The 11769-nt window shown below is 43.8% G+C and overlaps 1 protein-coding gene across 2 annotated transcripts in view; it reads right to left on the reverse strand.

Annotated features, from left to right (window-relative positions):
• The window catches only part of efna4 (ephrin A4), a 33629-nt gene extending 22321 nt beyond the window's left edge, over positions 1-11308 (reverse strand). For both annotated transcript variants that reach the window (XM_082552558.1, XM_082552557.1), the window contains exon 1: positions 10740-11308. In XM_082552558.1, coding sequence (XP_082408684.1) covers positions 10740-10864 — 125 coding nt within the window. In that variant the 5' untranslated portion in view covers positions 10865-11308. The remainder of the gene's footprint in view (positions 1-10739) is intronic.
• Positions 11309-11769: the final 461 nt, after the last annotated feature.

Here is an 11769-nt window from a genome sequence, read left to right on the forward strand (position 1 = left end):
AGTTCTGATGCTGTAGACACTCTTTCCCATTTGTGTACTCTGTTTTTTCCCCTCCCTCGCCATGATGAGAAGGTCAATGCTGGATAGGCAGCCTAGTCCATTTATCCCAGGTGTGCATTCCTTCTCACTTTCCCAGTGTCTGATTATTTGGTGGTTGTTACCTTAGGAATGGCCAGTTGGAGGCCTAGAGCTGTCTTTCTGTCTGTCACTCACACACATGCACACACACACATACATACACAGTTAAGACATGTCAAGGAAACCTGCTCTAATACAACCAACAGGCTTGAATAATTTAAACAGAGGGAAGGAGAGGAAGGGAGACGATGGAGAGAGAAGGATTGGAGAGGCATACGAGTTAAGGAGTAAATAGAGTGAGCTGGTCCCTTTCAGTCTCTGTCTCCCGGTGAACTTATTTAGAAACTTCTATTCTTGGTTTCACTCTCATCTTCTGTCTTTCACCCCATCTTAAGCAGGTCTCATTTCCTTCACCAGTCAGTGTGTCTACACCTTCTTCACCATTCCTCTTCCTCCGAATGCTTCTTCCATCCTCGTTTTACCCACTTTGCCCTCCCTCCCTCTCTGTTTATCTAAGCACTTTCACGGTCACTGCTTTGGAATCCCAGGAGTCTAAACTGCCCCCTTCCCTCTCCCTTCCCACCATCACAGCCGATCCACGCTTCTCTCTCCCTCTCCATCTTTTTCCGTCACAACGGTTAAGATTCATATCGCTCTGTGTGTCGGGGGTATGGAGGGTCCCCTTTATTTCCCCTCAAGGCAGCCAGCTTTGTCCTGTTCTAGTCACGCACAGCCACCCACCCTGCCCCACCCTGCCCCTCACACTCATGAACACATATTCCCACCAGGGGTAGGACACTTACAGAGCCCGATACAATCAAAAGAGCCGAGAACAAAAATACTACATTATTGCCAAGTCTGCATGGGGTTTCGGCTAGGGTTTGGATAAGACTGTTGAATATGTTTTATTAAACTGAGCATATACAGCATTTTTAGCTCAAGTACATGAGCTCGAGAGTGTGAAATAAAAATTTATACTCTTGACACTTAGCTTGATTTAAAAGTCTGCCTTGAAGCCGGATGCCTCTGAATTTCTTAGAGGGGCCAGTTGTGTTCCACAACACTGATGAAAGGTTCAGACACAATAAGAGGAGGGGTGGTGGTGGTGTTGGTGGTGGTGAGGATTTAGGAGCAGAAAGGAAGGAAATGGTGAGGGTCAAGAGAAGCGGTGCAGACGCCAGGCTAACGTGGTGCTAATAACAGCCTGGCATTGGACTGGGATTAACTGATTAATTTGGGATTAAAGATGACTGGTCGCTACTTTAAGTAATGAACCAGAATGACCCAAAATTACAAGATTAACACACAGGAGGCATGGTATGTGTGACTGTGGGTGAGTGTTCTTTGTTTCTTAACAGCAAAGCGACACGCGCTGCGACAAATACTACAAAAACTCACTTGTTTAGGTGTTAATTATGAACCTTTGATGAAGAACAACAAGGCCCTCACCAAATTTCCATTCTGCAGGCAAATCCATCACATCGATAAATGCAATAAACAAACGCAGCGAGTGAGTGATTTTGCGGCTTTTATGACTAGGCATTTGTCACCGGGTGTATTTTAGGGGAACGCACAGATTAATTCTGCGATCATAAACGCGCAGCATCTGCTACAGTGTTTTGAGAAGCGCACCGTGCACAAGAACTCCATTTCCAGCTGAATAGGGGAGCAATGAGATTCATGAGTTCTACTGCTACAAGGCCACAACTATGGAGATTTGGGACAAAGCTATTTCCATCCATTCAGCACAAAACGCAACCACCATTCCCGATACTCCTAGACTATCAACGATTCAAAAAAATAAAAGTTTACTTAAAGGATTAAAGAAAACACAAGTTAAGCCCTTAAAAAACTAAGTGGCGGATAAAGCATAACTAAAATTGAGCTGGTTTTCACAGTATTTCCCCCCCCCACGCTATGCACAGTAACACAACATGGCGAGATACCAAACTAATAACACACAGATTATTAAGAGATACATATGTGCTTGTGCACATTTAAAAAGTGAACACAGTAGGGGGTTAACTGATGGCAATTATATAGCTACAATTACATAGCAGAGTTGATCAAATAAGGAATTCTGAAAAATAAAGCCCACATTTCCTTGAACTCATAAATAAAAGATCTCATTGGAACAAAATGTTGAGGAAAGAGGTGGAAAAAAGGAACAAGGGAGAGAAAAATAGCAGTCAGAGTACCAGGAGACAAGCATCAAGCTGTGCATCACTGCACCCCCCCTCCCCCCCAAAAAAATCATGTGGTACAGGTTATTGCAACAACAAAAGCAAATCTTGTCTGCATGCACGCACATGCCCCCCCCCCCCAAAAACAAACAACAAAACAAAACAGAACAAAAACCATATCTTCATCTTAGTGAAGTCCTCAAAGAATTGCTGGTGTTTATTTCTTTAATAAGCATGTGTTATTATATTATGTCTCGGTGGCAATCAGGTAAAGACTGTAGCGCAAACTGAAAGCAGCGTCAGGTCTAAACGCAGCGTGGTCCCTACGTGGCTTCTCCCCAGAGTCCGAGCATCCATGAGCGAGCGTATATGCAGGCAGGGTGACGGTAGCGTGTGTGAGCCTCTCTACGACACCTGTATACATGGCTGCGTCACAGTGAGTGTGTGAGTAAGCCCCTGTGTGTGTGTGTGTGGAGGGAGGGGTGGAGAGAGGGTTTGCTCCTCACGCCTTCTTGTGACAGTGATAGTAATACCTGCTGACATCCTTTCTTCCCTCTCTCCCTCTCTCCTCATCCCTCCATCCCTGGGGGCCTCCCTGAGCTGTTTTGGGAGTTGAAATCTGTTGACTCTTTCACTACCATCGTCTCCTTAACGCACTCTCCATCCCTCACTTTTCTCCACTGCAGGTCTAATGTTTTTACCATCTCTCGGGGCTGACGAAAAAAAAAAAATGAAGCAGGCAAGGCAGCGTGTATATTCATTTGTGGTGTGTGTGGCAGCGCAAAGAGAAACAGAAGCGAAATGTTTCTGCACGCGTTTTACATCACTGGGGGGAGCGCTGCACAGTATGCTGTGCTACCACACTTCTGGGAGGCAATACCAAAATAATATTAGTTTTTGTTCCACCATGGAAAAGTCTCCTAAAAATAAATAAATTAATAATACAGAAGAGTCATAATATCAACACAGCACAACATTTGTCATGTGATCTATCTGGAAATCTCAAAGGACGGGATAAAAACCGGCTTTAGGAAATAGGAATACTTGTGTATGTGTAGCTGAAAGTGTTACTCGAAACTTTTCTGTAACAACTATAAAAAGAGAGCAAAAATGAAACATACACCCCATAAGTACACACACATGTTCACACCCCTTTACATATCTTTTTAAATCTAAGGATTTCTTTGTTGTGTGTAGATAAAGTGTACACAGCCACACCTATAGCTTTAAAAAAAAAAAAAATCCTTTATACACACCACCAGAATACATAATTGCTAATACTTATCAAAAAGCTGCGAGTTAGCAGCTTGCACAAAACATTCCCCGTAATCAGAATATGGGAATTTATGCTATTCTGTGCTTTTAAGCATTTTCCTCACACATTCTGTAACAGAATTCATTTTTATATAAAAGAAAATTATTTTAAATCCTCCATTATACACCCCCCACGACAGAACGCCAGAGTGCCTTATTATTATTACATCAAGCACATTTATGATATTTCCCCAAATCGTAATAAATGTAGCTTAAAAGCACCACTTCGCAGACACTTTGTGACACGTGAAAGAGAGGATTTAAACCTGAGACAGATTTGTGGGGCTCTTTACTTTAATCCAGTGACACACTGCAGCGTTAAAATCAAACACATGAATATTAAGACTTTTAAAAAGACATCAAGCCCATAGACCTCTACTCCTCTACTGGTTACGTGACACATGAGAGAAGCACTCCTGAAGTCGCAGATTTATGATGAAAACACAAAAGTTGTCCGCTAACAAGGCAAAAAGTTAGAGTTTTGCAAGAAAAATGGCTGTCCTGTCTGCACCTGATGACTGTGACTCTCAATTAGTGACCAAAACAAGTGAGTCATTGCACGGAAATACGCACAAAGCACAGCTTTCACACACAAAAGCAGGAGCAATTTCTAGGAAACTGGCTTGGAGATTCTGTGTGAACATCTAAGCAATTATCAAGAAACACTTCTGGAGTGAATGTACTTAAGCATCTTTAAAGAATATAGAGATATGATGGCAAACATGTCTCAGTGCCCTCCTGGTAGTGAGGACCTTGTCTGGTACAATAATCCTGATTCCAGCTACAGCCTTTTGCTTTGCCTCGGTCAATACTAATTCAATTTCTGTCAGCGGGAATTCCCAAGTTGCCTCTTGGCAGGATCTCTGAGCCGAGAGAAAGAGTACAGCGAGAGGCTATAGGTACATGCGGACGCGTTTCTGCCTGCACGCGTAATAAAATGAGAATGAAATATTCGAAAATGCACATATGGGCCAAACAGCGAGCAGATTGCTTTGTTTTGGTCAAGCTCAGAGTGACGGCGTTTCCCACAGTTTACAAATTCTTGCGTGCCAATTTAATTGGCGTTTTGTACGTCAAAGGACTACACAGCTCGCCTGACACTTACAACAATGACATCTCATTGTGTGTCGTGAATGAATGAATGCGCTCCTGCTCAGTGCTCACCAACAGCCCTTAACCACCATAACCACCCTCTTCACACACATGCGCCACAGCAGCCATTTTGTGCCAAAGCTGGGCTGCACCGTGCCAACTGAGCTGCAGACATCACTGAACCTCATTTCATTCCACAGCTGTTCCACCCCACTTGGAGACATTCACACAATGCAACTTATTACAGCTTAATGCAACCTAATATTGATGTATGTGTGTACACAGAGAAACAGGGCAGCGTGGGGAGAGAAATTGGGAAAGAGATGGGTCCATATGCAGTCTAGCGATAATGCAAGAAGCCGGCGATAATATCTGGGTGTTAAATTGGTATCGATTGACTAAATATCCTGACCAGGAGGAGAGAGCGGCCGTCCTTTCATGCTTGTACACCATGTCTGCTCCGACTGCTCCAAGCTGCACTGTGACTATCTGATCCATTTTAATACAGACATCCTCACTGCTAGGCCCCAAACCTCATTTTCAGCACAGTGTGCTCGAGTCTTCCTATGCATGTGTATCTCAGCGTTCACTTCAAATGCAAAGATTAGTTTTGTCGTGCAACGATTATGCTGGTTTCATTCTAAGGTATATCACTAAACAGTGAAATAGAGGATTACTGATTTCACACAGATGTACACATGAAAGGTGAGGGAAGCAGTGTGGTAGATACCTCTAAATATTTCTGGAAAGACTTGCTGGAGATAGTTAGGCCATGTGGCATTTCAAAGTTGCACAATACTCTTATTTGCAAGCCCCACCTTAAAAAAAGCCAAGCATCCACAGACAATATTACGCCTTTTTCCTCGAACACTTTAGTCACACCTAAAATCAACTAACGAGTGGAAACAAAACAATGACCTATTTAGATGCGAGGCTGTTGGTAAATGTTCCCACAGCTACATACTGCTGACCGGAACAGACGATTTTTCCTGTTAAACCATTTTCACTACTTGCTGTGAGATGAAGGGAAGTTTGGAGAAAAGTAAAAAAAAAAAAAAAGATAGACAAAAGCACCTCCAACCCCCCCCCCAAAAAAGAAAAACAACCCAGATGAATTATGTGCAAGATCAGAAATGAATCAAAGCCTTGAGTGGTTTAATGGGGCTGGGTATCCTCGTGCATTTCTGGGTTTTGTTTTTCCAGAACTTACACTTATCACACTGCATCTCTTCAAGGAAACAAAGACTTCCCTTTTACGCTAACCAGCCAGTAAGAGCCACAAGCTTGCACGCACAGACACACACACAGGCACGCACACACCTCTGACAGAGCTATTGTTCCAGTGAAATGAACTTCAACCAACAACAACGACGACACCCAACGTCAATTCTCAGGCATTCAAATCACTAAAAATCACTGCCTTGCATTGTTTTCTGACAGAGATGAAGAAGCTCGAGTGTACACAGAAGTTAACTCAACCACAGTTTACCTCCAGATAATAGACTCGATACCACAAACAAACAGACAAAGCGCATTTACAAAGACAGATAACGCACACAATTGCACTCGCAAAGGCGGTTCTATATCTGCACAGACCACAGCGCAGCGGCGAAGTCAGACAATAGGCACTGACACGGAGAAGGGAGAGAGACACTGATGCAGCTATGACAGATGAGAAAGAGAGAGAGACATGAAGTGATATTCAGAGAACGAGGAAGAGAGTGTGTGTGTGTGTGTGTGTGTGTGTGTGTGTGTGTGTGTGTGTGTGTGTGTGTGTGTGTGAGAGAGAGTGAGTGAGAGAGAGGGGGACTGCTTTGTTAGCAGGACCGGGAATAAAGTGGTAATTACCTCACTGTGGGTTTGTTGATTATAGTTCAGCCAGGTTCTCCATGTTAATCATTTACCAGGGGAAGATAGAGATTAGTACATAGACAGACACAGAGGGAAGAGAAAGCAATCCGAGGAACGTATTCATTTGCATGTCCAATCTACAGAGGGGTAATAGATGCAGACAGATCGCTGGATGAAGGAATAAAATAACGAGAAGAAAGAAATCAGTCTAAAAGTGCAATCATCATCCTTGACAAGACACAATTACAACTTATCTGCTTTTATTTTACTGTATATTGCATGCGTCTGTTTGTGCAATCCCACAGATCAGTTACGTGTGTGTGTGTACGTGAGTGCAGCTATGGTATGCAGAATGTGATTTACTTTGGTATTTAAACTGGATCATTCACAAGTGCACACAGACGGAAATGATGCATAAACAGAGCAGAGATTACACGGAGGACTTATGAGGGCAGCTTTCAATAAAGATACAGAAAACCAATACAAATATTCATCACCTCATGCCCCGTTTAAACATGCTTCACTGGCTTAGAGCTCACCCTAGGTCTTTGTGTGAGCGGGTGAGAGACGGGGGGAGAAAGAAAGAAAGAAAAAAAAAGAGAGGGAGCACGAGAGCTCAGAGGGGTCTGGTCTGATGTTTTATAAAGTTTGTGTCCAAACTTTCAGAGTGAGTTCAAGTCTGAGCAAGTGAGGATGCAGGTAAGGAAAACTGGTTACGATGTTTCTGTCGCGGGTTTTAAATGTTAATGTCATTTACAATTAAAACTACGCTTGTCTGCCTCTACGCAAATTCAGAAACAAAAAAATTGGGGTGCGGAGAAAGCAAAGGAGCTGGCACGCAGAGACTGAAGCTTGAGCTGTGATCCAGGGGAACTGTTGCAACAAGTTTTCATCCTCTCCGGGCAGATAGGAGGGAAAGCAATAGTACAAGTGAGTGCCAAGAACCAGAAAATGGAGTAGGTGATTAAAGCTCCAGGTATGGGTGACATTTATTCTCGTTACAGATGTATGAGCAGCCCAATCTTTCAAGCCATTTCTTGTCCCCCAAGAAGTGTAATTCAATCCCTAAAGTTTTGATGCTTTGAGTAAACTTCCTGACGGCTCCTGAGCGAATTTATGAGGATGCATGCAGCGCAAAAAGCAGACACAGCTGTATCTGCAAATAGGCTGGTCAACGTGTTTGGCCCAACAGGTTTAAAAGCTCTCCGTGGAACACAAGAAGAAGCTGAATACACCAATAAACCAGTCTGAGCTTGTGGCTCAGGGGGGAGCTAAGGTAAACTGTCAGCACTCACAAATACACACACACTCAAGCTTTGAGCACTGGGGTTATATTATTATACTAACCTTTAACTGCTCCAGGAAGTAAAAAATAATTTCTCTTCTAATAAGGAACTATTGCTCTGAGAGAGACACGGTTATAAAATGGAGAGCGATCGTAAACCGTGTTCATAAAAAATCATAAAAGAGGGCGATCGAACCACTGGAGCCCCACAAAAGAAAGAGGCAGGGGTATCCGATTCTGCAATGTTCAACGCCGACCCCGCAGTCAGTCTATCACTTTCATTTCAGAGCTTCATTTTTCAATATAGGGGGTGCTAAATGTGTGCCAGTTAAAGTGTTTCATTGAGCCTTTGTTACAAGCATATTAGCCAGCAAAGAACAGAGCAGTGAAGCCCTACAGTCTCCACTTCACTGCCCTTGCTTCATTAAAACTATAAATCTAGATGTTGTAGGGAAAGGTGAAGGCCAGAGATGGGATCCTGTCGTTCATATTAAAAAGAGTTCGTTTTTCCACCAGCTACGGTTGTTATAAGCAGCTTAAGCATTTGTTTTAAGCTAGTCTTTAGATGCTTTCCCAGATTCACATGTGACAGGAATAATGTTGCCATGAATACACTCAATCACTTATTGTTAGTTCATGAATGTGCAAAATACAATTTCTTACATTTCCAAAGAAGGTTGGTGCATGGGGTCAAATTTATTATCAATATTTTACCAATAAATCAAGCAAAGCCAGTTCTACACAAAACTATGAACTGTTTTTAGCTTGTAAAGCTATAGTGTTTACAACATTTACAGAGGAATGTTAGTGTGTATCTCAAGTCATGCGTCTGGCAACATGGAGAATGATGATCCAAGATTAACTCTCTTTAAGTCCCGTTTCATCAACTCCAAAAGAAAACGAGGCTTTTCTCTTACTTAGTATACCTCTGGTCACCATCTTTGACCTGCTGCTGGTTTTGTGTCGCCCAGGTAGCCCAAAGATGATGGACTTACCAGAGCCATTTTAGCAAGAATCAAAGCACTGAAACTAAATCTCAGCCACAACAGTGAGCTGAAAGATGTTAAACAAGGCAATGTAGAATGGGAATGGATGAAATAACACAAAGTTATGCTGAAAATGTAAAAAAAAAGAGGTTTTACACGGTTATTAATAACAGTTACACTGTAATCTGTTGCAGCACTGCAGACAAAAAAAAAGCAGGAAGCCAATCGTGGTTATTTTCTGACTGTCTGTGCTCAGAATGTCAGACGCAGTCTTTGGCTCTCTTATTGCTACGTTGATCCAACAAAATCACGGCTCTCGTGTCCCTGTGCTCCTCTTCCCCTCACCTGGCTGCATTTACAGGCCTCAGGACAACTTGGCTGGCTCGTTGGCTGGCAGCTAATAGAAAATATGGTATGGGAAAATGACTGAAGCTCAACTAATCACACAGCCAATATCCATCACTGGGCTGGAGGGAGTTGTGAGACATAAAGAGGAGAAGGAGGAGTGAGGGAGTGCAGACAAAAGATGAAAGGAGAAGGCTGTAACAAGGGAGGTAATGAAGAGAGAGGAGAGGAGAGGAGAGGAGAGGAGAGGAAAATCCTTGTGGTAAACCCAGGGGATTCTGGACTTGGTGCAGCATCACGGCACCACTGATAGCTTTGTGATTGGGTGGTGTTGCTGATGAGAGTGATTCTCTGCCACAGTGGGTTACTCTCCACCGTGATGCTGATGGCATTGTGATTGCGTGGTGTTGCAGCAGACTGTGTGGCCATGCCACAGGCTGTGACCATTCATCCCTGAATCTCTGGAGAACAAGAAGGTGCTTCCTAATCCTCAGTGTTTCTGTCCACCACATTTCTGTCAGATCCCAATTACATGACTGAGTTTTCCCCCACATGCACACACCGGGTATAACCTCCACTACAAGAGCCTGCCCCCTAGACAAAGGAGCTCTTGGGGAAATTAATAGTCCCAGGAGTCACATTTCTGTCAGATTTTGAGCATCTACAAATGTAAAATCATAAAGATAAAACAGTTACTGACAGAGCAGTCTCTGTGGCCAACGGCTAAGTAAAAAGGTCGTTCATCTGAAAGAGCGTTTGGGGACTCTGGCCTCTGAGAGAGCAAGAGTCTAGAAAAACGTGTAAGAGAGTCGCGAATGTGTTCTGGTGGGCAGTAGCCCGTCAGGCCCTGCAGGTCTCCCACCTCAAACCTTCAATTAGCAAGCACTGGAACACCTGGATCAGCAGGTGAGCCACACTCTGCCTGGCTAATGGCCCCAATCAACCCATTACACACACACAGCTTCCCCTTACCTGACTACATATTTGCTTATGCACAGCAGCACTTTAGACTTTAATATACACCTGTGTCCTGAGAATGCTATCTAGGGCACTATTCAGAACAAACACTTAGGAAGAAACCCTTACTTCTGCCTTTCTATAAGTAGCATAATCACTAACTCCAAGAAGCAGCAGACAGGTGAAAGCCACGGTTAGAGTGTGGTCAATATGATAAAGATAACTGGCTGCGGCAAGGAGGTGAGATCACTCAGGTCTCTCTCAAGTGGACCGAGGGTTCCACTGTACTCACAGAGTTGAGACTACTTGATTTAAAGGAAACAGCCTGATAGCTTTTGGTGCAGGTTTGACCTGCTTCCCTCCCTACTGCATTTAAGTAAACATTGACGTGAGCTGGTACATAGCTGAGATTCTTTTAAACAACTAAAGCCTGAGTCATTCACAAGGCATCATTAAAGATGTTGTGCAATGGCATGAAAGTGCAAGTTCAGACCAGCTATGTTTATTCTCACCTAAACTGGTAGATTAAACCAAATCTGGACCCCTTAACAGTGAACATTTATTTGGTCACTAGTGATGAAAATAAAACAGCCTTCTCGTTTTGTACCAAGAGAAGCGTCATTACGCGCACAGACTCCCCCTCCTCACCTTGTGTTTGTAGAGTTCCAAAACACGGTGTGCCTTTTGGCCACAACAGCTGATATTATATTGAAGAAGACAATCGTAGCTTTCCAAGCAGGCGGAGTTCCGAGTGTCCACAGCAAGGTGCCCATCCTGGCCGCTGCGGAAAGGTTCTGCACCGGCTGGGAGTGGTGCGCAAAATCAGGTGACGAGACCCCACGCAAAGGAGCTCCGCGAACAACTTTCTTCAGGAGCTTCAGCAACTCATGAACAAACTCACACTTTAGCGTCAACTGCTGCTGCAGCTTCCCATGATGCAACAACGTGAAGTGATGTCCCTCACAAAAAAAAGTTAACAATTACAGGCTGCAAAGAAGGTGTGCACCACCACAGAGAAACGTTGCTGAGCGCGTCTCCACACTGCGCATCGTGGTTTAAGAGTGAGCGCTAGTCACTGTAATGACTTAAAAAAAAAAGACTGACTTTAAAGCTTGGGGATTCGAGTACAGTAATAGGGCAGAATATAAATTTAAACTGTCAGATGGTTTGGCAGCAACAGGCTACGGAACGCTGGAAGGGCGGATGCGCTGGGCCGAGGGCGGTGCCGGGGAAACTTTAGGCCAATCACTCAACAAGGGTGTGGCCATGTTATTGTACTGCAGCGCAAAGTTAAATCCTTGGGAGGTGCGCCCACTGGTGTGGGGAGACAGATTGTCACTGTTCCAGTTTTTCAGGAAAACCTGGGTTCTTCTTAGTGGACCGAATAGTTTCACTTATTCAGTCTCATTACTCAGCAGCAAACACCACTTTTGTTGTTGGGTGTCTGCTCAAAGGTAAGCAGCTGACTGATACAAAAAGAAAGCGTCCTTTGTCCTCTCCTGAAATTTCTTTTCAGTCCTTATTGTACAGCCCCAAGTAGGCCAACACTGTATGGTGAAGTGGTGCATTCAAGTACCCAACACAGGATAACAGCAGGGAGCCACAGCATCTCCGTAACTGGTGTCTGCAAGAGCTACATTTAGTTCAACCACTCTTGGCTGGATGGTGTTTGTGTGTG

The sequence above is a fragment of the Aulonocara stuartgranti genome (assembly GCF_965226115.1).
Source record: "Aulonocara stuartgranti genome assembly, chromosome: 11".
NCBI classification, from domain to species: Eukaryota; Metazoa; Chordata; class Actinopteri; order Cichliformes; family Cichlidae; genus Aulonocara; species Aulonocara stuartgranti.